This window comes from Pholis gunnellus (genome assembly GCF_910591455.1).
Source record: "Pholis gunnellus genome assembly, chromosome: 6".
NCBI lineage: Eukaryota > Metazoa > Chordata > Actinopteri > Perciformes > Pholidae > Pholis > Pholis gunnellus.
Window position 1 is genome coordinate 28,277,288 of NC_136532.1, and position 26,292 is coordinate 28,303,579.

At 46.1% G+C, this 26,292-nt stretch overlaps 2 protein-coding genes across 3 annotated transcripts; both read left to right on the top strand.

The window, feature by feature from the left end:
* The first annotated feature begins 536 nt into the window (after nucleotides 1-536).
* LOC306697812 (uncharacterized protein) lies at nucleotides 537-13,381 on the top strand. The gene is made up of 13 exons (XM_079161872.1): nucleotides 537-605; nucleotides 713-1,007; nucleotides 4,869-4,950; nucleotides 5,024-5,206; nucleotides 5,661-5,801; nucleotides 5,978-6,056; nucleotides 6,211-6,439; nucleotides 6,601-8,404; nucleotides 8,502-8,675; nucleotides 9,489-9,662; nucleotides 9,769-9,942; nucleotides 11,588-11,634; nucleotides 11,774-13,381. The coding sequence occupies exons 3-13, from the start codon at nucleotides 4,883-4,885 to the stop codon at nucleotides 12,388-12,390; spliced, it is 3,690 nt and encodes a 1,229-aa protein (XP_079017998.1). The 5' UTR covers nucleotides 537-605; nucleotides 713-1,007; nucleotides 4,869-4,882; the 3' UTR covers nucleotides 12,391-13,381.
* A 2,572-nt stretch (nucleotides 13,382-15,953) lies between these two features.
* brd3os (BRD3 opposite strand) lies at nucleotides 15,954-17,993 on the top strand. Of its 2 annotated transcripts, none has more exons than XM_079161897.1 (2): nucleotides 15,954-16,139; nucleotides 17,304-17,993. In XM_079161897.1, exon 2 carries the CDS (start codon nucleotides 17,414-17,416, stop codon nucleotides 17,699-17,701), a length of 288 nt encoding a protein of 95 aa, XP_079018023.1. In that variant the 5' UTR covers nucleotides 15,954-16,139; nucleotides 17,304-17,413; the 3' UTR covers nucleotides 17,702-17,993. The 2 variants fall into 2 exon arrangements, with proteins under 2 accessions (XP_079018023.1, XP_079018022.1); XM_079161896.1 differs by having other exon boundaries at nucleotides 17,316-17,993.
* The last annotated feature ends 8,299 nt before the right edge of the window (nucleotides 17,994-26,292 follow it).

Genomic DNA, 26,292 nt, shown 5'->3' on the forward strand with positions numbered 1-26,292 from the left:
CTAGCAGTAGCATGCCAGCTACGGCTAGGCTAAGCACTCAAAGCAGCAGACTCACTAGATCTGCTTCATGAGGTGATTGTGTCATTTCATATCGGTCAAGCTCGTTCAGTAAATCTACATTCTGTGTGAAGGCAGCTCACTGGTGGAATGCTCTGACATCACACAACACGTACAAAACATTCAAGCACAACCTTAAAGAACGGCTTGTTGCCAATCAGGTGTGCAAGCATTGATGTGCTGTCTGTCCTGCCTGCTTGTTTCACCTACATGTGCATTTGTCTTGTTCAGTGTTGCTATTTTACATGTTTTGATGTGTATGTTAAGTGCTTCAGTGTTATACAGAGTTCAAGGTGCCATGTGATGAGGAAGCAGTCTGTCCCAGTTGAATGCAGACTGCATGCATCAGTATGTACTTTGTAAGGAAGCTGTCCCGCCCCAACAGGTTCAACCAGATCCACAAAGTGGAGTGAAGAACAACAACACTCTCAGGTCTCTCTGTTGTCTTAGTGAATGTATTATTCTAGATCAACTCTACACAACATTTGCTGCAAAGGTTTCTGCTTGATCCTCTGTTCCCTACTAGTCTACATCTACAAGGAGACAAGGTGACAAAGAGGGGCGTGCATGGATCCTCTAAACTCTCTGCTCTCAACAACACAATCCAGTCTGTTGTCAAAGCAACTCTTTACAAGTTGAAGTGATTTGTCCACAGATGCTGAGTTTGATCCTGAGAGACTCTTGTTTGAGCTGTGAGGAGGTTTGTGTTCACAATGACGTTTGATCCTGTGAACGCAGCTCAGACTGAGACTCAGTCCAACCAGTCCGACTGCATCCTGTGATGGTGACGTGAGGACACACGCCCTCTCTGATGAAGCATAACAAGCTGCGTCACTTCACTTCGTCTGATGGAAGTTGAAGTTGAAGTGAAGCACGAAGCTCCTTTTCTACACAGACCTGCTGAGGACAGAAGAGAGCTGCACACGGAGGAAGTTCATGCTGAAAGTTCAGTAAGTGGAGCTGTGATTGGTTGAAGTGACGTCATTGATTGTTGTGAACGTGTGATTGTTTAAAGCTGCTTTCAAACACAAACGTCAGCTGGGAAACAAGATGGCCGCCTGTGTGAGCCGGCAGAGAGAAGCTGCTGTTAGTTTGAATGTTGAAGTCCAGATGTGTTGCTTTGAATGATGACGCTGTGATGAAGAAGAGGAGTTCAGTCTGATCTGGGGTCTGTCAGGGTCCGTGTACGTTTTATTCATCTGTTTTACATTTTAAAAAAATATGGAAAATACATAAATTTTTCTTTTTTTTTTTAAACTAAACATTCCTAAGAAAAGAGAACCAATCAATCATGTTGTTGCTCTTGTTTTGTGTATTAAATACATCTGTATCAATAACCTAGATAATGAACAAAGGCACAGGTAAATAGGACTGAATCTATGGTTTAAATACACGTTTACTGCCATCTAGTGGTAGAAAGAAACACTTTGTGTGTCCTTACAGGCTACACTCTGTGTTCACTGAATCAACAGCACAACACAGTGAAACACAACTATCAGTGCAACAGCAACATCTCTGTGAACACAAACATGACTTTGATGAAACTACATCACGAACTGTGTTGCATCAAACAATGAATATTAAACAGCATGTAGTCACTACTGATGCTAACACACTCCCATCGGCAGAGATTTATTTATTTATTCATTTCTTGCACACGGTCATTATATTGCCTTGACTTTTATTTTGAAATATTCTTGTTTCCGGGTTACCTGTTGTGCTCTGCGTCTCGTTTTAAAGGAAAAAACTAAAAACGGATTTGCAAAAACGAAACCCGGCTCGTTATTTGACTTCTTTGGTTTTTCCGTTTTTGAATTCAGAACCAAAAACGGAAATACGACCTTCCACTTCCGTTTTCCCGTTTTTGGTTTGAAATGTAAAATGAGAATACCATGGTATTTACGTATTTAGTTTTTCCGTATTAACGGTAAAACAGATGACTAAAACGTACACGGACCTGTCAGGACTTACTGCTGTGGAGCACTAGGACCCAGCAGGGACCAGAGAGCTCACCTGAGAGACTGTTTGCTCTCAGCTGCTGCTTTCAATCCTCTAAGTCCACAAAGCTTCATGTTCATTTCTTCTTCTGCTTCTCAACACATTTACTCCATTTGTGGCATGTTTGAATGTGTTTGTGTGTCTTTAGTGTTGACTTTGTCTCTCATTGATCACCAGGTTGTAGTCGAGCTTTTACTAACTGATCAAATGTTGAAGTGAACGATCCATCAGATGAAAGCTTCCACATGTTCCCATAGTGCCCACAGTGAGAAGAGAACACTAAGATCTCCTGATGGAGAACATGAAGAAGCTTCCTGCTGATGTCAAAGGATCTGAGCTTCCTGAGGAAGAAGAGTGTTGACTGAGCCTTTTTAAAAACAGCATCAGTTCTTCTTCCAGTTTCATTCACCGTCCAGATCGACCCCGAGATATTTATACGACTGCACACTTTCTATCTGCTGACCTGCAGTTGTCCCTGGGGAGTCCTCCTCCTCCTTCCTTCTGAAATCAATCACCAACTCTTTGGTCTTTCCAACATTTAGTTTAAATGTTCATCACACCAGCTGACAAAAGATTCAACCTCCCGTCTGTAGAACAGGTCACTGCCTCGGGTCAGTAGACCAACCAGAGCAGTGTGATCTGAGAACTTCTGGACGTTACAGGACACGTTGCTCTGCCTGTAGTCAGCTGAATGAAGTGAGAATCAAAAGGAGATAGAACTGATCCCTGTGGTGCTCCAGCTTTAGTGAAGATAGTGTCAGACAGTTTGTCATCAAGCCTGACAAACTGTGGTCGAGACAGAAGGGAATCCAAAACCCAAGCAGCAGTTGTATCGTGCAGGTCAAAGGTCAGACGTGTTTTAGCTAAACGGAGCGGTTGGATTGTGCCAAGTCTCTTAATTGTCGTTTCCTCGCTCCCAAAGCTCTTATTTAGAGAGGAGAGAGGAGAGAGGAGGGAGGAGAGAGGAGAGAGGAGAGGAGGAGAGAGGAGAGAGGAGAGGAGGAGAGAGGAGGGAGGAGGGAGGAGAGAGGAGAGAGGAGAGAGGAGAGGAGGAGAGAGGAGAGAGGAGGGAGGAGGGAGGAGAGAGGAGAGAGGAGAGGAGGAGAGAGGAGGGAGGAGGGAGGAGGGAGGAGAGAGGAGAGAGGAGGGAGGAGGGAGGAGAGAGGAGAGAGGAGGGAGGAGGGAGGAGAGAGGAGAGAGGAGAGGAGGAGAGAGGAGAGAGGAGAGAGGAGAGAGGAGAGGAGGAGAGAGGAGAGAGGAGGGAGGAGGGAGGAGAGAGGAGAGAGGAGGGAGGAGAGAGGAGGGAGGAGAGAGGAGAGAGGAGAGAGGAGCGAGGAGGGAGGAGGGAGGAGAGAGGAGGGAGGAGGGAGGAGGGAGGAGAGAGGAGAGGAGGAGAGAGGAGAGAGGAGAGGAGGAGAGAGGAGGGAGGAGGGAGGAGAGAGGAGAGAGGAGGGAGGAGGGAGGAGGGAGGAGAGAGGAGAGAGGAGGGAGGAGGGAGGAGAGAGGAGAGAGGAGAGAGGAGGGAGGAGAGAGGAGAGAGGAGAGAGGAGCGAGGAGAGAGGAGAGAGGAGGGAGGAGGGAGGAGAGAGGAGGGAGGAGAGAGGAGGGAGGAGAGAGGAGAGAGGAGAGAGGAGCGAGGAGGGAGGAGAGAGGAGGGAGGAGAGAGGAGTGAGTTTCATCATTTCAGAGAAACAATCATCATGTTCTGCTGATTTCATGATGACGTCACCGTTTAAAACGTTCAGACGCAAATAATCATAAATAGACGAAAACATTCCACCGTAGAGATGATCCTGATCTCATGAACACAGTTTAACAGACTGCAGAGACGATCACTGTGTTTATGAGTTATTAGTGTTATTAGTTACTATTATTAGTCCAGAGGTCATGAGAACAGACTCACACTCCTCTAAAGTCTCTCCAGCTGTTAAAGCGACTGACAGGTGATCAGGTGTGATCAGCTGATCAGCTGATCCTCGTCATCAGAAACAGACGTCGCTTCACGTGAGCAACTGAGGAAAAGACGTCTCATGTCTCTTAAAATATGTTTCCTCGTCTCCTCTCTCCTCACATGGTTTCCTCCTTGCATCCCTGGTGGGAGGGACTAAGACGCAAGGAAAGGAGCCAAGTGAGGGAAACGAGGATGCAATGAAGAGACTTGGGATGTACCCAGAGTCGACAGCAAAGGGGGCGGCGCCTCAGTAAGACGATGAAAAACAACTGAAGTCACAATTAACGAAAGGTTTGTTCACTTCAGTGTTTAGTGTGAGCAACAAGAAGCCAAAGGGATTCAGCTGACACTGATAGGAAACAGAGAGGAGCAGCTGATACAGGAGAGATGATGTAAAGGAGGAATGAGTGCTGATCAATGATTGGACGGATGCTTTCAGCTCTGCTCTCAGTGGTTCCTCTACACATGAAGGTACAAAGTGATGTGAATCCAGCAGCAGCTAACAAGGTCACATGACTGATTCTGGATCATTGGACGAGCTGCTTCATGCTCTGACTGGATGTAGTAGACGTGGAAACAGAGGAACATTTGAAGAGCTTTTCAAAGTCACTCAAATAGAAGTGAAAAGTGACGTCATCCCCAAAGAAAGGCCAATAAAAAGCCACATGAAGAGTCTTCCTCTAGTCTTCAAACAAGCCAACAGACTAAAGAGCATTGTGAACGTCATTTCTTAGAGATGACTCTGCAGCTCAAAGTGACAACAACATGGAAACTGTCCCATGAGTGTCTTTAGTATTGAGGTGAATGAGCTGTGTGTGTTTGTCATGATGAAGAGAAATAATGTTGTTGTGTTTGTGTGAAGGTGTGGACTCTGCTATGAATCAGTGTGAGGACAGAGAGGAGGGAGTCCCTCCCTCTAAAACCAGCCACACCAAAGCTCAGAGGTGAGATGACCGTCTCTAACTGTCCATGACTCAAAGTCTTTCATTCACTGACTCTGTTCCTACATGTGACCAGGACCCATCAGGGACCACACTGTCCTGGACCTGGACCTGGACCTGATCCTGATCCTGAACCTGGACCTGGACCTGAACCTGGACCTGAACCTGAACCTGAACCCAGTTGTCTGTCCATGAAGAGTGACGGGTCTATGGGTCTTCCTATTACCTTCAAAGATGGACGCCACTCTGTTGATCAAAGGTGAGGATATCAAACTGATGATGATGATGATGATGATGGTGATGATGATGATGATGATGATGATGATGATGATGATGATGATGATGATGATGATGATGATGATGATGATGATGATGATGATGATGATGGTGATGATGATGATGATGATGATGATGATGTCAGAAGGACACTCACACATGGTTCCTCTCTTCATCCTGATTGGACAGCATTACTCTTCAACCATCATGGTCACCTCACTGCATCACTTCCTGTCTTTGCTGCACTGAATACAGCTTCAACATCAACACTGAAACATTTCTACATGAAACATTGATTTCATACTAAACGTCTCCTAAATCTACCAGGATACTAACACACAGAGTCTCTCTCTCTCTGGCCTTTATGCCTCCTGGCATGTAGGGCAGCAACAGAGCAGATTTGTCTCAGAGCAGAATTGATCTGTTTTTTCCATCAGGAGGAAGCTGGAACAACCTGGACCTGAACCTGGACCTGGACCTGGACCTGGACCTGAACCCAGCTGTGTGTCCATGAAGAGTGACCGGTCTATGGGTCGTCCTATTTCCTTCAAAGATGGACGCCACTCTGTTGATCAAAGGTGAGCTGGAAGACTGAGCTGTTGATTCTCAGTGGGATCAGCAGGACTAGTGAACCTTTACCACTACAGGGACTCATCTGATCCACATCCACATATCACTTCATGGACCTTTACCTTGTGTTGGTCTCTGTGTGGACAGACACAATGTGAGCTGATTCTTCATGATTCCTCCACAGAGAGGACCAGGAGAGCTCAGAGGTTCCCAGAGGTCAGTCTGCCCAGCAGCATCAAACACACCTGGACTCCATATTTATGGTCTGTACATGTACAACTACTTTAAATCTATTCTGTTCACAATCATCTCCATGCTGCACTTTGTAGACCAGTGGATTGTCAGTCTGTCCAACATGGATCTGATGTTTGGTTCCATGGTTTTAGTTTTTGTCATTCAGAGAATATTCTGTTCCAGCTGCTGGAGGAGAACATCGTCACTTTTGTGAAGAACGAGCTGAAGAAGATCCAGAAGGGACTGAGTTCAGATTACCCAGAATGCTTAGAGAGTCAGAGGGAGGATGAGGAGGTGTTGGACGGTGAGGATGAAGAGCAGAGGAGGAGCAGCAGAGAGGCATTTCTGAAGATCACAATGAACTTCCTGAGGAGGATGAAGCAGGAGGAGCTGGCTGACTGTCTGCAGAGCAGTAAGAGGATTTCTCTAAAGATTTAACATGCTGGATAAATGGGACGTTTACTAAAGTCTCAAGAGATGGACCAACATGTGTTCATAGACTCATTCTTTGAGGAAATGACATGTTGAAATCTATTCTTTGACTCATTGATCTTCTTTGTTGTGTTCATTCAGGACTTCTTGCTGCAGTTTGTCAGCGTGAACTCAAATCTAACCTGAAGAAGAAGTTCCAGTGTGTGTTTGAGGGAATCGCTAAAGCAGGAAACCCAACCCTTCTGAACCAGATCTACACAGAGCTCTACATCACAGAGGGAGGGACTGCAGAGGTCAATGATGAACATGAGGTCAGACAGATTGAAACAGCATCCAGGAAACCACACAGACCAGAAACAACCATCAGACAAGAAGACCTCTTTAAAGCCTCACCTGGAGGAGAGGAACCAATCAGAACAGTGATGACAAAGGGAGTGGCTGGCATTGGGAAAACAGTCTTAACACAGAAGTTCACTCTGGACTGGGCTGAAGACAAAGACCACCAGGACATACTGTTCACATTTCCATTCACTTTCAGAGAGCTGAATGTGCTGAAAGAGAAGAAGTTCAGCTTGGTGGAACTTGTTCATCACTTCTTCAGTGAAACCAAAGAAGCAGGAATCTGCAGGTTTGAAGAGTTCCTGGTTCTGTTCATCTTTGACGGTCTGGATGAGTGTCGACTTCCTCTGGACTTCCACAACAATGAGGTCCTGACTGATGTTACAGAGTCCACCTCAGTGGATGTGCTGCTGACAAACCTCTTCAGGGGGAACCTGCTTCCCTCTGCTCGCCTCTGGATAACCACACGACCTGCAGCAGCCAATCAGATCCCTCCTGAGTGTGTCGGCATGGTGACAGAGGTCAGAGGGTTCACTGACCCACAGAAGGAGGAGTACTTCAGGAAGAGATTCAGAGATAAGAAGCAGGCCAGCAGGATCATCTCCCACATCAAGACCTCACAAAGCCTCCACATCATGTGCCACATCCCAGTCTTCTGCTGGATCACTGCTACAGTTCTGGAGGATGTGTTGAAGACCAGAGAGGGAGGAGAGCTGCCCAAGACCCTGACTGAGATGTACATCCACTTCCTGGTGGTTCAGTCCAAACTGAAGAAGGTCAAGTATGATGGAGGAGCTGAGACAGATCCACACTGGAATCCAGAGAGCAGGGAGATGACTGAGTCTCTGGTAAAACTGGCTTTTGATCAGCTGCAGAAAGGCAACCTGATCTTCTATGAATCCGACCTGACAGAGTGTGGCATCGACATCAGAGCAGCCTCAGTGTACTCAGGAGTGTTCACACAGATCTTTAGAGAGGAGAGAGGACTGTACCAGGACAAGGTCTTCTGCTTCGTCCATCTGAGTGTTCAGGAGTTTCTGGCTGCTCTTCATGTCCATCTGACCTTCATCAACTCTGGAGTCAATCTGCTGTCAGAAGAACAAACAACCTCCCGGTTGTCTGAAGTCTCTAGAGACAAACCTGAACTAACACGTTTCTACCAGAGTGCTGTGGACAAGGCCTTACAGAGTCCAAATGGACAGCTGGACTTGTTCCTCCGCTTCCTCCTCGGTCTTTCACTGGAGACCAATCAGACTCTCCTACGAGGTCTGCTGACACAGACAGGAAGTAGCACACAGACCAATCAGAGAACAGTCCAGTATATCAAGGAGAAGATCAATGAGGATGTGTCTCCAGAGAAAAGCATCAATCTGTTCCACTGTCTGAATGAACTGAATGATCGTTCTCTAGTGGAGGAGATCCAACAGTCCCTGAGTTCAGGACGTCTCTCCACAGATGAACTGTCTCCTGCTCAGTGGTCAGCTCTGGTCTTCATCTTACTGTCATCAGGAAAAGATCTGGACGTGTTTGACCTGAAGAAATACTCTGCTTCAGAGGAGGCTCTTCTGAGGCTGCTGCCAGTGGTCAAAACCTCCAACAAAGCTCTGTAAGTACAGAGAGAGTTAGATTCATAGATCATAACTTAAATATGCTGCTATCTTTTCTACTTATTGTTTATTTTTTCTTCATCATTGTCTCTTCAGACTGAGTGGCTGTAACCTCTCAGAGAGAAGCTGTGAAGCTCTGTCCTCAGTTCTCAGCTCCCAGTCCTCTAGTCTGAGAGACATGGACCTGAGTAACAACGACCTGCAGGATTCAGGAGTGAAGCTAATGTCTGCTGGACTGAAGAGTCCACATTGTACACTGGAGACTCTCAGGTCAGGATTCAATTAATGTCCAAATAGTTTCCTTATTTACTTCTATGGGTAAACTCATAACCTTCATAAGATTGTCTCTGCTTTCATGATTTCAATCAAATATTTTATTTCTGTCACGGGGCATTATGGAGGACTCAAACGCAGATCAGGCAGAGTAGCGTGAAGAAGGTTTTTTATTGCACAAGTTACTCCGACAGGAAACTTACAGGAAACGACAGGGGATCCACGGACAAGACGAGAGACGAGGGGGGAAATCCAGCAGGAATGAGACAGGGAAGGCAGACGGGAAACCTGGGAACAGGACGAGCAAACGGGCGGGTAGACATTAAGCAAGGATCTGGCAACGAGTGACTGAGGGACAGGAGTTATGTAGAGGGATGAACAGGTGAGGGGAGTTGTGCTGATGAGGGGGAAGTGCTTGATTAATAATCAGAGGCAGGTGAAGGGAATTAGACTGAGGGAGTGACTGACAGGTAGAGTGAGAAGCTACACAAAGACACACAGAACACAGAGGCAAAGCCTCATCGTGACAATTTCAATATTCTTCCATAAACATATGTAATAGTGTTTTTTTCTCAGTGTATTGTTACATCAGAGAGTTAGCAGTAATGTTGTAAGATTGTTGATAGACATTAGTGGGTTCTTGGTTGTGACGAGAAAACAATCAGTAACAATGTTAATGTAACCCCACAGTAGCCGACAGTATCTCAGTACTACAGTAACCTTCCAGCCCTCACAGTTCCTCACATAACTTAAATACGCTGCTATCTTTTCTACTTATTGTTTCTTCTTTCTTCATCATTGTCTCTTCAGACTGAGTGTCTGTAACCTCTCAGAGAGAAGCTGTGAAGCTCTGTCCTCAGTTCTCAGCTCCCAGTCCTCTAGTCTGAGAGAGATGGACCTGAGTAACAACAACCTGCAGGATTCAGGAGTGAAGCTGCTGTCTGCTGGACTGGAGAGTCCACACTGTGAACTGGAGACTCTCAGGTGACCCTGTGAATTACTTTCTTGGACTAAGTACTAAGTTTAAAGTTTACACACAAACAGATTCCGTCAGATTATGTGATGTGTGTGTTGTTTTGTGTGTTTGCAGCCTGTCAGGCTGTCTGATCAAAGAGGAAGGCTGTGCTTCTCTGGCCTCAGCTCTGAGCTCCAACCCCTCCCATCTGAGAGAGCTGGACCTGAGCTACAATCATCCAGGAGACTCAGGAGTGAAGCTGCTGTTTGCTGGACTGAAGGATCCACACTGGAGACTGGAAACTCTCAGGTATGAAGAGGCCTGCTGCAGCTACAGACAATCAGTCTGATGGAGGAGGTAGAGCTGGAGACTTTTCTCTGTCACACTGTCAGCCTGGTTAATATGACCCTGACACACCAAGCTGACCTCAAACTACCAGAGACAGGGAAAATAGGACAGTGGTGTATCCTGACACGTTGACGGGCATCATGGTGGGTTGACATGAGTCAATGTCGTCACGCTGCAGGTTTGTGGGCTCATATCAAACAATAGTTGATGCTTAGATGCTCGTGTGTGTTGCCCTTTAGTCCAGACTTTATTGTGAAAAGACAAACAAACAATAAATAATCACAATAGGAATGTTTTTCTGTTTTGAAGGAGTTCAGCTTTACCTGGTTTTGGTTTGTTCTGCACTGAGAGCCAGTTCCCTGGCTGATAAGAGTCGACTTGTTGAAACTACAGGTGACAGTCGGCCACAGACGCTCAGTGAAGAACCAACAGCTGATTGTGGACATGGTGTGTCAGAGCCCAAAGAGGTTTATTGAGGACTGGACCAAAGTTCTAGGGGGACACAGGCAGTGCTCTGTGGCTGCAGACGGACTTGAACTGTAATATTTTCACCCCCAGATTACAGATCATAGAAACCAGTGTTGACTGTTGCTAGGAGACGGGATGTGAACAGCTTTGTACATCCAACCATCCCCCCCGACCTCCTCCATCAGAGGGTTTGTGGCGCTGTAGTGGTTTCAGGATTCTTTCTCCTTTACTTCTGAGAGACAACAGTCATTATTACACAAACACAAGAGGTCGCTTGTCAGGACCAGAACATCAACAATCAATGCTTCTATACTGACAACAGATCAGCTGACTCTGTGTGATGGTGAAGAGTCGTGTGGTGGTGATGAACCCACAGAGAACTGTCTCCATCTCTGCAGCTCTACTGAGCTTTTTAGCCTCTTTTAGCTCCTAGTTTTGGTTCTGCAGCACATTTCCTGTTTGGTTCAGTCTCAGTGTTTCCAGCAGCAGCTGTTTTCATCCAACAAGCTGTGATGAAGCCACTGTTCACTACCTGCTCAGCAGCAAACAGCAGACAGACTCAGTCAGAGACTAGCTGGTGAACATAGAGGAGCATTTAGCAGCTAAAGAGACAGATGTTTCCCTCAGGAGGTGGTGGAGACCAAACACAGAGCTACAAGAGAGAGAATAGTGGACTAACATTCATCAGGAGACACAAACACAAAGACTCCTGATGAGTCATCATGTTGATGTGTAACTGCTGGATGTGGAAGCAGCTGGTTGACATCATGTTAGACACAACTACTTTATAAGCTGATAATATGTCACATGGTGTGTTTACAGCTTGTTTTCACTGAACCACAAGTGGACAAAGAAATCAATTGATGCAGGTTTAAACATGTGATTTACTGACTGACTGGTGGAGGAAACTGAGTGTGAAATGGATGATTGTCAATATAATACTGATAATAATAGATCATGAACAAGTGAACATCATGAGCTGTCGTCATGGGCCAATCAGAAGAAGCTCCAGTGAAGTCAAAGAGTATGAGCTGATGAATAATAAGTGCTCCATGTGAACATGAATAACAAAGCTCTGTGTGTGAGAGCGATGTAATGTCCATGTTTCATGCTGCTCTGACCCCCCTCCTCCTTTCAGGGTGGAGCCTGCTGGAGTCCGATGGTTCAGACCAGGTCTGAGGAAGTGTGAGTGTGCTTTGAGTTTGATTCATGAAAACAAAGCATCTTCAGACTGTGACATCACTCATTCACATCTCTGATGTCATCATCAAACAGATGATAGATTAATAACTGCAGCTGTGTTGTGTCTTGTTCTCTCCATCAGATTCCTGTGAACTCACACTCGACACAAACACAGTGAACAGAAACCTCAAACTGTCTGACAACAACAGGAAGGTGACACAAGTGAAGGAGGATCAGTCATATCCTGATCATCCAGACAGGTTTGATGACTATCATCAGCTGCTGTGTAGAACTGGTCTGACTGGTCGCTGTTACTGGGAGGTTGAGTGGAGCGGAAGAGTTAATATATCAGTGAGTTACAGAGGAATCAAGAGGAGAGGAAACAGTGGAGAGTGTAGGTTTGGATTAAATGATCAGTCCTGGTGTCTGTGGTGCTTTGGTGGTCGTTACTCTGTCCGTCACAATAAGACAGACACACCCATCTCCTCCTCCTCCTCCTCCTCCTCCTCCTCCTCCTCCTCCTCCTCCTCCTCCTCTGGTAGAGTAGCAGTGTATGTGGACTGTCCTGCTGGCTCTCTGTCCTTCTACAGAGTCTCCTCTGACACACTGATCCACCTCCACACCTTCAACACCACATTCACTGAACCTCTTTATCCTGGCTTTGGGTTCTGGTTCAGTTCTGGTTCCTCAGTGTCTCTGTGTTCTCTGGAGGGAGAGTCTCCTCCTGCTAGAGAAACCTTCTCTCTGCTGACCAGATAGTTCAGTGTGTACAGGATCACACACAGCTGATGTTAGTTCGTACCAACCTGGTCTCTCAGTGGTTGTAGATGCAGTTGGAGCAGGTGAGGGGTACCTGAGCTGGTCTGGACTCTGGGGGGTTGAGAGCTCTCTGGGACTTGTGGTGTTGCAGATGGAGGTCTGAAGGAGCTGAGCGAGGTCCATGTAATGACCTGACATGATGTGTTGTCTGAGAGAAGCTGTGAAACATCTTTGACTTTGTGTAGAAAACTGAACTTTGTTGTCTTGAAACATTTGTTTGTGTTCAGAAAAACCTCCGAATGTCAAACAAGAGTCTTTCTGGATCAAATTCAGCATCTGTGGAAAAAGAACCACAAGTTGTAAAGAGTTGTTTTGATTTGAACAAACTAAATTCATCTTCTTTGATCATCGTGTAACAAATGAACAAACTGTGAGAAGTGACGTTGAAATCAAAAGAAATCAAAGTTTTGGATGATTCTAGATAATAAAGCACATAAACATCACGTCAAAGCAGAAATGTCCAAATCCATCCCAACACTGTATAAAATGAAGGATTAGTTAAATCAGCTTCATTCTTCACGTGGTGTTGTTCACTTTCACTTCATTCATCACTGACTGTGTGCTAGTTTGATGAAACTCATAGAAACAAATCAAAAGAGACAAAAGAAGTTTGAACCAAACTACTGATCAAGAACCAACTCAGCTGTTTATTCAATGAAGATATATTATAATTCAGAATGTGTCATGATTTCACTTTTCATTCTTTGATTTGTATTCTTACTGATCATGTGTTCATTTAATGATGCTCATGTTTCAGTGATGTTCATTCATGTATTAACGTGTGATTGTTGACGAGGCTGATTGGTGATCTGAACTTTTGAGGTTTTTGACATTTTATCTTTTCTTTTATTTACTTTCTACATCATCTGTTTCTGTAACCTTTCATGTTTTTATTGTATAAACCAAATAAAACTGGTTTGTATTTTGTACATTCCAACCAAAGTCCAGTGCTGCTGGTCTCTGAGGGTGTCTGCGTAGTCTCCATGAGGTCAGAGAGCTCTTCTCCTGGGAGAGGCTGACAGCACTGAATGATGGAGATGAAAGATAGTTACTGTGTTGATCCCTCAAGGGGACATTTCTTCACTGCAGCAGCAATTATGGTCCAGGTCAATAAAAATATTAAATATTAAATGCAAATATCAAACGCACACAGTGGTGGGCCGTGCGTTTCATACCTGGGCCTTCACTGCTGAAATACCACCTTATAACCACACGGTGGCGCCACAGCTCCGGTTATTATTTGTTTCTTGGGCTGTAACTATATAACGTTACGTATTCGTATGAAACCGTTCGTACGAGGCTTACAAACCGAACAATACGTTTGAATAATACTAGTGCATTTGGAAAATACAGAAGCTTAAATTGTAGTAAATATAATGTTTCCTGCGCTCAGTAGGAGACAGCGGTCTGTGTGACCTCTGAACCCGAACAACAAGAACCACAACAAAAAACAGCTGGGGCTCCGCGAGTGTTCTGGGAGGCTAGGCTAACTAGCTTAACGGAAAAACAACAGCAGTAAGACACATTCTGCTACACACTCGAGGGCCGTTCAGATACTAGATGTAAAAAAACAAACACAGTTCACTTACCAAATGCTGTTCACTTAAAGACAAACTCCATCCCCCTTTCTTTGTTGACAAAGAGTTTAATCTCACGGTTAAATCACAACTCACTAATCCGTTTCTCCTCCTTCAGACATTCAGTGTTAAAAAACAAAGCTCGGTAAAAAAATAATAATCTACACCAAGCTAAATGCAAAACATGTCATAATTTCATTCATATCTTTCAATATGAACTCTCACTACTCCGACTGAGCCTCTGCTGTAAATTTCGGTTCAAAATAGTCACGCGCTCGCCCACTGACCAATCACAGCTCAGAATCTCACTGCAGCGCTGCTGCTAATGCTGACATAGCTGTAGGCCTGCAGGCCGCTCTGGCGCATCAAAGAATGTTAAACTAAAGATCTGATTGGTTGAACACTATGACGATCAACAACATCGTCCCCATTCACTTAACCTGCACATGGATTCACTGGTGAGTCTGCAGGCCTGGGGCCTCTCTTCTACCTAGAGACACAGAGGTGAACTCTGATTGGATAAAAGCTCTACTTAAAACAAGCTGCACTGAAGCAGAGCAGCTGAGGAGCACAGTAGCTGTGCAATGAGAACATAAGATAATGGGAACAATATTTATATAAATTATGATACATGTAGTGTATTTAAAAACAATGATTAAATTATAAAATAGCTCTAACTTTGTGATTGTGTTTAGGCCAGCAGAGAAGGCTTTGAGGCCCTGACGGCCCAACACTGAACGCACAATATATACAATAATAATAACAGAGTAAAATATTAGATATAAAATGCACAATATATACCATGAAATAGAATAATATTAAATTAACTAACTAAACAGTAGTGCAAACAGAGTAACAGAGGTATAGTTGTGTGATTGATCTGTCCTGAGGAGGATCATTATAGAGTCTTACAGCAGAAGGTTCTCCTGGATCTGGATCCGTCTGTCCCTGCAGCAGGTGGTGCAGAGGGGGGTCCTGGTGATCCAGTATGGAGAATAGTTTCTTCAGAGTCCTCCTCTGCACCACCTGTTCCAGAATGTCTCGTTTGATTTAATCTCAATAAACGGACAAAAAAAAGATGCAGAAATATCTGCAATGCAGATTTGTTCTCTCCTCAAGACGACAAACGAATCACTTTTAAAATACTTGTTTTCTGAATGGAGCTCGGATCGATTGGTGCTAAGCTATCGATCGGTGCTAAGCTATGCTAACATTGTAGCAGCTCCAACAACACTCAAAATAACTTCATATAGGAGTAAATACGGCAGCATCTTTTAAGTTATTTGTACCGTTTGGTACATATTTCTACACACAGTTTCCGGTCTCTACTGATACGAGGTCTCGTAGAGCTCTGGTGAACAACTACATATAGGTCTACCTGCTAGAGTCCCGTAGACCTGAGTCCTTCACCAGAGACCACGTCCAGACTCAACATGTAGGTCTACCTGCTAGAGTCCCGTAGACCCGAGTCCTTCAGCAGAGACCACGTCCAGCCTCAACATGCCCCCCCTGTATAATACTGACACACTTTGTCTGGTTTTGAAGCAGAACCTTTACTTGTGGTTGAGTATTGTCTCAGCGTGGTTTTAGTACACATACTACAGGAATGTACTACTATACTTCTCCCACCATTTTTATTTCACTTAACTTTATTTTAGTTTTTTTCTTACTTCACTGAAACCCTCTCCTCGTAGGAACCTTTGTTTGTTTCTTTGTGTGTTCCTATCCGGACCCGGTTTACAGACACACCGTTGCTATTGGATGCAGTGCAGCGGCTTCAGCTGTGCTATGGTTGCGGCATGCTAACGATGCTAACTTCAACTAAAACCGTTAGAGAAAATACATCAAACGTAGCACTTTATATTCTGACGTGTTTACCCTCTGGTGCAATGACGTCATTAAGTCTGTAAACGTCAGCTAGGGTATTTACCTCGAGAGCTAACGGAAGCTAACTGAGCAGCTAGGATTAGCTGTTAGCATTTGAAAGCTGTCTGAGCAGCTAGTTAGCTGACGGGCGGCTAACATCCATTAGCTTCTCAAGTTTCGCTTAACGGAAGAATGTACGGGAGCCGGAATGGACGAGAGGACACGAAGAGGTCCGACTGATGGACTGTGAGTCTGTCCCTCTGTGCATTTATATTCAACTATATTATATTAAACTATATTCAACTATATGTATAGATACATATAGTTCAATATATTCAACGATATAGTTTAATATATTCAACGATATAGTTTAATATATATACTGTATATATATAAATATTATAATATTTATATATATACAGTATGTCATGTCCTCAGGTCCTCATGTCATGTCCTCAGGTCATGTCTTCATGTCCTCATGTCCTGTCCTCATGTCCTCATGTCCTCATGTCATGTCCTCAGGTCCTCATGTCATGTCCTCAGGTCCTCATGTCCTGTCCTCAGGTCCTCATGTCCTGTCCTCATGTCATGTCCTCAGGTCCTCATGTCATGTCCTCATGTCATGTCCTCAGGTCCTCATGTCATGTCCTCATGTCATGTCCTCAGGTCCTCATGTCATGTCCTCAGGTCCTCATGTCATGTCCTCATGTCATGTCCTCAGGTCCTCATGTCATGTCCTCATGTCATGTCCTCAGGTCCTCATGTCATGTCCTCATGTCATGTCCTCAGGTCCTCATGTCCTGTCCTCATGTCATGTCCTCATGTCCTCAGGTCCTCATGTCCTGTCCTCATGTCATGTCCTCAGGTCCTCATGTCCTGTCCTCATGTCATGTCCTCAGGTCCTCATGTCATGTCCTCATGTCATGTCCTCAGGTCCTCATGTCATGTCCTCATGTCATGTCCTCAGGTCCTCATGTCATGTCCTCATGTCATGTCCTCAGGTCCTCATGTCATGTCCTCATGTCATGTCCTCAGGTCCTCATGTCCTGTCCTCATGTCATGTCCTCATGTCCTCATGTCATGTCCTCAGGTCCTCATGTCATGTCCTCATGTCATGTCCTCATGTCATGTCCTCATGTCATGTCCTCAGGTCCTCATGTCCTGTCCTCATGTCATGTCCTCATGTCATGTCCTCAGGTCCTCATGTCCTCATGTCCTGTCCTCATGTCATGTCCTCATGTCCTCATGTCATGTCCTCAGGTCCTCATGTCATGTCCTCATGTCATGTCTTCATGTCTTCATGTCATGTCCTCAGGTCCTCATGTCATGTCCTCATGTCCTCATGTCCTGTCCTCATTAACCGTTAGAACTAGATCCAGGTTAAACTCATACCTGGTTTTCTTCTTTCAGGTTCTGCTGAAGGATCAGACGAACAGGTGGACTCTTCATACTGAGATGGACCTGGACTTGATCCGGGCCGATCTTCTTCTGACCATTTCTGTCACCATGCTGGTTTCGACATGTCGGACTGCGACCCAGCTGCTGTAGAGGAAGCTCCTGGTCCTGGTCGCCCCCCCCTGGCGGAGAAGGCCCTGTCGGAGGCCTTTGCCCGGCTGAGGTACCGGGACACGTCCCTGCTGGTCTGGCAGCAGCAGCAGCAGGACCTGCAGGCCGCCTCCCCCTCCACCTACCTGAGCCGCAGCCAGTCGGCCTGGTACAGCAGCTTCGGGAACCAGGCCGTGCTGGTCCGGGACAAGACGGGTCTGGAGGACGCAGAGGGGCGGTCCAGGATCTGCAGCGTCATGTAGACCGGAACCAGGAACCAGGACCCTGAGCTGACTGGTTTCATTCCAGTCCTGGTGGGATGTATCAGTGAAGTTCAGGGTTTGGTGGTTGTGGTCTCGGAGGGACGTCGGTCCTCTAATCCACCAGAGAAGAAGAGACAGAGAGCCGCTGGGCATTGTGGGAAATGTGTTCCAGTTTGACTCCAGGACCTGAACTACAAAGAGTCCAATAAACCAGTTCATGTCCTGGTTATCTAGTTTAACAAAACCTTCACATAAAGGGGCGGGGTTTACAGCTTCTGACCAATCAGAGACAAGGACCAGTCTGATGTCAGCAGAGCGTTTTATGAATAAAGAGAAAACTAGAAAATCAAAGAAATAAGAAGTTAAAGTCAGAATTCATAAATGAATACATTAATAAAATCACTGCTTCATCTAGAGAGTAGATCCAACTGTTATTACATGTTTATTATATTAAATGAATATACCAATATGAAGCAGTGATTTTATTAATATATTAATTTAAACACATTTATTAACAGCTGTTCTTTCAGTCTGAATTATGACTTTAACGTGAAATATTATCTATTGATCCATGAGCCGAGCTCTGATTGGTCAGGAGGCGGAGCCTGGTCACATGACCACGAAGACTCCTGTTTACATTTAAAACTAATCACAACACCTGGTTAGTTTGGTGTAGAATGAATTAAAGTAAAAACTTACCAACATACAACTTTACATTAATATTACTTTACATTAAAAAGACTTTACGTTAAAAAGACTTTACGTTAGTTCGACTTTACGTTAGTACGACTTTACTTTAATACGACTTTAAGTTAATAAGACTTTACTTTAATATGACTTTACGTTAATAAAGTCGTATTAAATTAAAAACGTAAATAAGTACCTGTCAATGATGACTCAGTACCTGTAAACGACTGTGACTAAATAACGACTCGGTGTCTGTAAATAACGACTCGTGTCTGTAAAAGTACCTGTAAATAAAATCTCTGTCTGCAAATGACGAGTTGGTATCTGTAAATAACGAGTTGGTGTCTGTAAAAGTACCTGTAAATAACGACTCGTAACTGTAAATAAGTACCTGTAAATAACGACTCAATAACGACTCGGTATCTGTAAATAACGAGTCTGTCTGTAAATAACCCAGTGAGCATTTTTCCGTTGAAAAGACGTTCAGAATTGGTTCAAAAGTGAAAGTTTATTCGCCGACTATTCATAGTTGTTTAAACGTTCAGGTTTAGACCAGATTTCAACGGGATTTGCAATACTACAATGTTTCGTCCTCTACATTGTGCTAATAGTATATCCTCATTTTAGAGGCGTACTAAGAAACCACATTTATCAGTTGAAAGCCAGTTTTGCAAATCCCGTTGAAATCTGGTCTAAACCTGAACGTTTAAACAACGACTATAAATAGTCGTCGTTTAAACGTTCACTTTTGAACCAGTTTTAACATGATTTCACCTCGAAATGCTCTCAGATCAATATGTAGCAACTAAATACTTCAACATAGTAACACATCAGTTTACTTACAGGACAAAAGACCAAGTGAGACAGGAAACCGTTCATTTGTATTTATTAACTTCTTGCACCCAAGAGCCCTCTATAAATACACACAATATAAATAACGTTCTTTATATACACAACTGTAAGCTATTATGTTGAGTATGTTAAGAAGCAGGGTTCCTATATATGTGTTTGTGCTTTTATTGTGAAGGAGAAGACGGAAGGAGAGAGAGAGTGGAGAAGTGTGAGTTTGAATTAAAGTGGCGGCCTCTTGGCGCTGAATACGAGCTCGTGGTTCTGTGTTATTATTATCCTCACATATATATGTGCAACTAAACCCTCGGCTACATTGGTGGCAGCGGTGGGATCGCTTTCCTACTGAAAAGACCCATCGTCAGATAAGTGAAGGCAGTTCACCGAAGTTTGAGCTAGTTAGCTAACGTAGCTAACTGCTAACACCCGCTTAGCTTAACTGTGTACAGTGTTCAGCTAGCACGTGTCGGAGATTCCGGGCCGCGTCTGTGTGGGGCCATCTCCTGTTGCATCGCCATATCAAGCACAGAGAGTGAAAACAAAACAAAAGAAACACGACAGAATGTTTAACTTCGATGACGACCTGCTGGGCTACAGTGGGCGGCGCGGAGATCGGCCGTTCGCCGGCAATGTCAGGATTGAACTTCCACCGCCCTTTGCCGGAGAGGAAAAGCAAAGTTTCCCTGCTGGTCCAGACAGTATGAAGTCGCTGTGAAGGCGCTGGTAGGAGGCAGCGGAGGTGACTATGATTACGAACTGGCTAGGATCTCGCCAACGTGGCTGACCAAGGCTGCTTTTCTCCTGTGGGATAGCCTGCCAGCGGCCGTGCAGACCGACTATTCTGCAGTAAAGGAGAAATTACTGGAAGCTTTTGGACAAAGACATTCTCTGGACTGTTTCAGAGCGAACCTCTCTGCCCGTGTCCGTGCTCCAGGTGAGAGTTTGGAAGTGTATGCAGCAGATATAAGCAAGCTAGTTCAAGAAGCATTCCCGGGCTACGTGAGATAGCGCACAGAGAGGAGAAATTTAGCAGATTTCTGTCTGGACTCGATCCGGTTCTGAGAGCTGAATGTCACGAGCAGGGGGCTACTGAGTTGGAGGAGGCCCTGGTCATTGCTGGCTGATGGCCAGAGAGACTCTGAAGATGGACTATGTCAACACCCATGTGAGCCAGCCTCTTACAGGAAGCAGTACAGCACCAATGGTACAGTCCATATCTGATAGTGGGGGCTTGTACAGAACGATGGACAGAATGACTGAAGAGATGAGAGAAATGAGGATAGAGATGAGGAGAACAACCGACTGAGATCCAGTGGCTGCAAGGACGAGTGGAAAACCTCTCACTCAGTGCGTGGAGGTCAGTGTGTGTGTGTGTGTGTGTGTGTGTGTGTGTGTGTGTGTGTGTGTGTGTGTGTGTGTGTGTGTGTGTGTGTGTGTGTGTGTGTGTGTGTGTGTGTGTGTGTGTGTGTGTGTGTGTGTGTGTGTGTGTGTGTACGTTCCCCTGACCGTGCCTGGTGGGAACGTACAGAAAGAGGTCCCGGGGAAAAACAGGATTACCGGACGCCTTACGATAACCGAGGCGGCTCTCCAACTTGGAGGGGCCCTAGATCTACCAGGGGCCCCTTTAACGAGGACACACAGAGGAAGAGAGGAGTGCGTTTTCTCTCTCCCAAGAGAGAGGACCCAGCCGATCAGTCGGGAAACGGAAGGTAGCTGATGTTGAGGCCCAAACACCAGCTACCACACCTCTGGGCTCAGCCAATGATGCATCGAGACAAGACGCAACAAAGCGACAGAGTACCTCATAAGTGAGGGGGAGCATTGAAGGGACTGACATCAACATATTGGTGGACTCGGGGGCTACAGAGTCGTTTATCAGTGCTGATTGTCGCACGATCGGCCCATAAATGCTGACTTCATTGCTGCGCGTGCTGTGAATGGCCAGATGCTGGACACATTGGGCACCATCACTACCACCCTACGTCTGGGTAATGAATCCTGGCAGCATGTTTTCTATGTACTTACTATCTACACAAGCAGCACTGCTGGGCCTGGACGTTCTGGTCCCTAATCGTGCCCTCTTGGATTTTTCCCGTGGCAGACTGCAGTTATGAGACACTGAGATTCCACTTTTGAGTGTCAAAGACTTGATTCCTGAGTGTTGTAATGTCTCAATCGCAACTGCTATGACATCGCCACCCCTCAGCGAGATGCTGGTGCCAGTGTGTGTGTGTGTGTGTGTGTGTGTGTGTGTGTGTGTGTGTGTGTGTGTGTGTGTGTGTGTGTGTGTGTGTGTGTGTGTGTGTGTGTGTGTGTGTGTGTGTGTGTGTCCGGCCGGGGTCACTGACCAGCTGCCTGACTTTGTGGGCTACTTAGCACCTAACCTCCGGAGTAAGAGTGAGTGTGTCGTTGCACACACAGTGACTTTGGTGAAGGACGGGGTTACTACCGCCCGGGTGTTGAATCCTACAGATCAAGACATGGTACTGAGAGAAGGCATCTAGGGGAGTTTTCTATGTGAATGAGTCTGAGCTGGTGTCACTCCCTCAGGTTCCAGTTTCCGTCACCTCATCCACTGAGGTGCCGTTTGTGTCACTGGAGGAGTCTCCGACTAGTCAGCAGCAGAAGGCACGATTGGTGGCATTGCTAGCAGAACACCAGGAGATATTCAGCACATCCAGAGGAGTGCCTGGCAAATGCACGCTTATTCAACATCGCATCAAAACTGACAATCATCCTCCCCAGCGACAGCGCGCGTACCGGACTTCACCAGAGAAGAGGAGAAATAGACCAGCAGGTGGCAGCCTGGCATCGCCTGTCGTCCTCGTAAAAGAGAAGAATGGTGGAGATTCTGCATTGACTACCGTCGCTTGAACAGTGTAACGGTGAAAGACTGTCCTCCCCTTCCCAGGGTGGAGGATACATTGGATGCGTTAGCAGGCTCCCTGTGGTTTAGCACATTAGATTTCTCTAATGGCTGCTGGCAGGTTGAGGTTGCTGAGGGAGACAGAGAGAAAACGGCCTTCACGACGGGCAGGGGCCTCTACCAGTGGCGGTCGATGCCGATGGGTCTCACCAACTCACCGGCAACGTTTCAGCGGATGATGGAGCTGGTGCTCAGAGGGCTGCCGTGCAGGTGTGTATGGTGTATCTCGATGATGTTCTGATATACAGCCCCACCGTCGAGAGTCATCTCTCCAGTCTGCGTGAAGTTTTCTCCAGGATCCGAGCAGCAGGTCTCAAACTAAACCCTAAAAAGTGCCACCTAGCTCAAGATCATGTGGTGTTCCTGGGGCATGTTGTTTCTCCCCACGGCCGACAGCCAGACCCTCGAAACACTGACAAGGTCAGAACGTGGCCTACACCACGGAATCCAACTGAAGTGAGCGTTTGTGGGTTTATGCTCTTACTATAGACGTTTAGTGAAGGACTTTGCCGAGCGTGCAGCACCTGACGTGTAGAGGCACGCCGTTCCAATGGACCCCTGAATGTGATGAGGCCTTTGAGTATCTTAAAGGAGTGCTCTCAGAGGCCCCGGTTGTCACTATGCCTGACTTCAACATCCCCTTTAAAGTGTACACAGATGCCTCCATGGAAGCAGTGGGGGCCGTGTTGGCTCAAGACAGGGACGGACTAGAGAGAGTGCTGCTGTATGCTAGTCAGGTCCACGTTTGACAGAGAGCTGTGGGCTGTACGCCAATTCAGACATTACATCGGAGCGGCAGCCTTCACCATTATAACTGATCATAAGCCTCTGTTGGGCCTCCGCAGCATGTCTATTGACAAAGATCCCACTGGAAGAAGACCACGGTGGATATTGGAGCTGGATCCTTTCAGCTGGGTCATTCAACACAAGGATGGGAACAGCAGACTGATGCTGATGCTGATGCTGATGCTGATGCTGATGCTGATGCTGATGCTGATGCTGATGCTGATGCTCTCTCACGGCGGCCACAGGATCCTGTGGCTGGTACGGTGAATGACGCCTCACGAGAAATCGCCACAGAGGTGAATGCAGTAGACTCAGACAGGGAGTCAGGTGTTCCCCAAGCCGACAGTCTGTTGACACCGCCATCTGCAGTGAACCTCCCGACCTCTGACCTCATCACAGGGGGGCAGCCATTGGAACTGGACAGTGAGAGAAATGAGCTGTCTTTCATACGTGAACTCTCTCATGATGGGACTGGACTGAGAGAACGGCAACAAACCGACCCAGATATTGCTACGGTGTTGGATTGGAGGGATTCTCGACCACCTCGGGGGCAGATGAGAGGCAGCTCCAGGTGGCTGTGGAAGTTATGGACTGAATATCTCGTCTTTCTGTGGTGAAGGGCCCGCTCTGCCGGAGAGTGACTTCCTCCCTCACAGGGGGTGCTCAGTATCAAGTGGTCGTGTCCTCATCGCTTGTCCCTGATGTCACCATCTTCATGGAGGCCCTGTGGCGGCGCATTTCTCAGTGGAACGAGTGTGGGAACGAGCAAGGCAAACTTGTGATTGGCCCTCTATGTTCACAGACATTCGACAGTGGTGCGAGCAGTGCCTCCCATGTCAGACCCGCAGAGCCCCTGTGCTTAAGCACCAATGGGCGGGTCCCAAGCGACGCGACCATTCCAGAGAGTGGCAATGGACATTCTTGAATTACCAGTGACTGCTAAGGGCAACAGATATGTGTTAGTAGTGGAAGACTACTTCTCCAAGTTTGTAATCTGTAGGCTCTTCCTAATGAAACGGCCCAATCAGTCGCACAGTGTCTGAGGATTACGTGCTGGTACATGGCGTTCCAGAAAGTGTTCCCAGTGACCGGGGCCGGCTGTGGTTCAAAGACTGTGTCAACTTTTAGGGATTAAGAAGAGACGCACCACACCGTATAATCCCAAATCCGACGGCATGGTCGAAAGATTTAATCGGACTCTCATCGATCAACTGGCCAAATCACTGCTTGCCTGCGGAGGTGAATGGGATGAGTATCTGGAACAGGTGTCTTTTGCCTCTAACACCTCTGTTCATGCTTCCACTAACTACACTCCTTACTGTTTAACTCATGGGCGGGAAGCTCGTGTCCCGGTGGATGTGTTGGTGCCATCGCAAATGGTGCGCGTGGACTTGCCTCTTTCTCAGGCTGACTTTGTGACCTCTCTGGTGGAAAGGCTGGAAACAGCTTTTTGTGGTGCTGATGCCCACGAACAACAGAAACTGTATTATGATGGAACGGCACGCCATCAGCCGTATGGAGACGGGGACCTCGTATGGCTGCATAATCCTACGGAGGACCGCATGAAACCTGCTCCCCACTGGAAGGGACCCTGCAGGGTCCTGGCTGTGTTGGACTCTCAAGGAGAACAGGGACTCATCTATCGCATTGGCAGTCCTCTGGACCTCCACGGACCGGAGCAGGTGGTTCATTACGACAGACTGAAACCTCACACCTTGCTACGGCCTGCTGGTTCTTCAAGTAGCCTCCCAGCTTCTCCTCACCGAGCTCCTTCGCTGCAGGACGAGGGGTCTCCAGAGGAGGGCTGTGGGGGGGAGGAGCCGTGGGTCACTGGTGAACCACAACAGACGGTCTCGTTCAAAGAGAGTTGTGAGACAACCAGCATATTTAAAGGACTTTGTCACTTATCGTTAACTGATTCTTTTTGAGTGATACATGTTTCTTCGTTGTAGCAGCACATGCTTTATATGTATGGTGTGTCTGAACGCTATGGGGATCAGCTATGTCTGTGTCTATTGGGATGAGTGGGGCATATTTTCTGGAGGCTGTGCAGTTGGGTGATGGAAGGATGTACGATGTTCTTTACTGCCAAATGTCGTGTTACAGAGACATGTTATGAGGATTGGAAAATGTGATTTTTTTTGTGCACTTAATGTTGAGAAACGGGGACGTTTCTTTATGGAGGAAGGGAGGTATGTAAGCTATTATGTTGAGTATGTTAAGAAGCAGGGTTCCTATATATGTGTTTGTGCTTTTATTGTGAAGGAGAAGACGGAAGGAGAGAGAGAGTGGAGAAGTGTGAGTGTGAATTAAAGTGGCGGCCTCTTGGCGCTGAATACGAGCTCGTGGTTCTGTGTTATTATTATTATCCTCACATACATCATCTCCTTTTCCTGATTTAAATGTCGTTGTCAAAGCCGCACAGGAGCCGGTTTCAGAAGGTCTGCCATATTTTCAACTTGGACATCTGTGAATTAAACAAGTATTAGAAAAACATATCGACTTTCAGACCAGTTGTGACATTGTTTTACTCACGTCCTCCTCATCTAAACTGTGTACAGCCCCACTCGCTGTCCGCCGTGTATTTTACATGTAAAATGTCCTAAATAATAATTGTATAACGCTGGGCTACAGAGACATTTACTAACACATGTTGCTAACGCTAACGCTACTCGCTAACATGCTAACGCTACTCGCTAACATGCTAACGCTACTCGCTAACATGCTAACGCTAGCTAGCAGTCTCGCGCGCATGGTCAGCATAACTTATTTTTGGTATTGTAATGATATTTAGGTTTACAGTAATGGAATAAAGTAGTTAAAGTACTTACAGAGTATGTCGTTAGCGTGAAGCATCGTTTATTCCGTCAGCTCGTTCACGTCACTCATCAACTCAGTCAGAGCGGCTCAAGTCGTAGCGTGTCTCCAGACTTACCTTCTCCATCAAAAATAAACAGAGTCCGTGCGCATGCGTGTTGCAGCCGAAAACACAGACTCGTATTTTACGTGAACATACAGACATAATGTGCTCTTCTCTCATTACGACGTGCTGGGAGCTTCTTGTTGACAGCACAGAGTCTATAGTTCCATATTCATGACGTTTTATATGAAACATTAAATGAGTTGAAATCACGTCTTCCTGTAGACCACATATCAACGGCCAGCGTAATATCATTTTGGAGAAATATGTTTAAAGTAACCAAAATCGCGTCTCTTTCAACCTACAACTGAACAAACCATCAATATTTTTAAAAAAATTGGTGTTTTGTGACACGTTGATATTGTAACCGTAATTTAGCCGGTGAAATGACGGTGAAAATAGGTCTAAGACGTTCAGACCCCA

Excerpts from the sequence above, each read along its gene's own strand:
- LOC306697812 (XM_079161872.1), top strand. The coding sequence starts at position 4,883 with ATGAATCAGTGTGAGGACAGAGAGGAGGGAGTCCCTCCCTCTAAAACC. Across the intron at positions 9,943-11,587 it reads TGGAGACTGGAAACTCTCAG|GGTGGAGCCTGCTGGAGTCC; the intron begins GTATGAAGAGGC and ends TCCTCCTTTCAG. Across the intron at positions 11,635-11,773 it reads CAGACCAGGTCTGAGGAAGT|ATTCCTGTGAACTCACACTC; the intron begins GTGAGTGTGCTT and ends TCTCTCCATCAG.
- brd3os (XM_079161897.1), top strand. The coding sequence starts at position 17,414 with ATGTCGGACTGCGACCCAGCTGCTGTAGAGGAAGCTCCTGGTCCTGGT.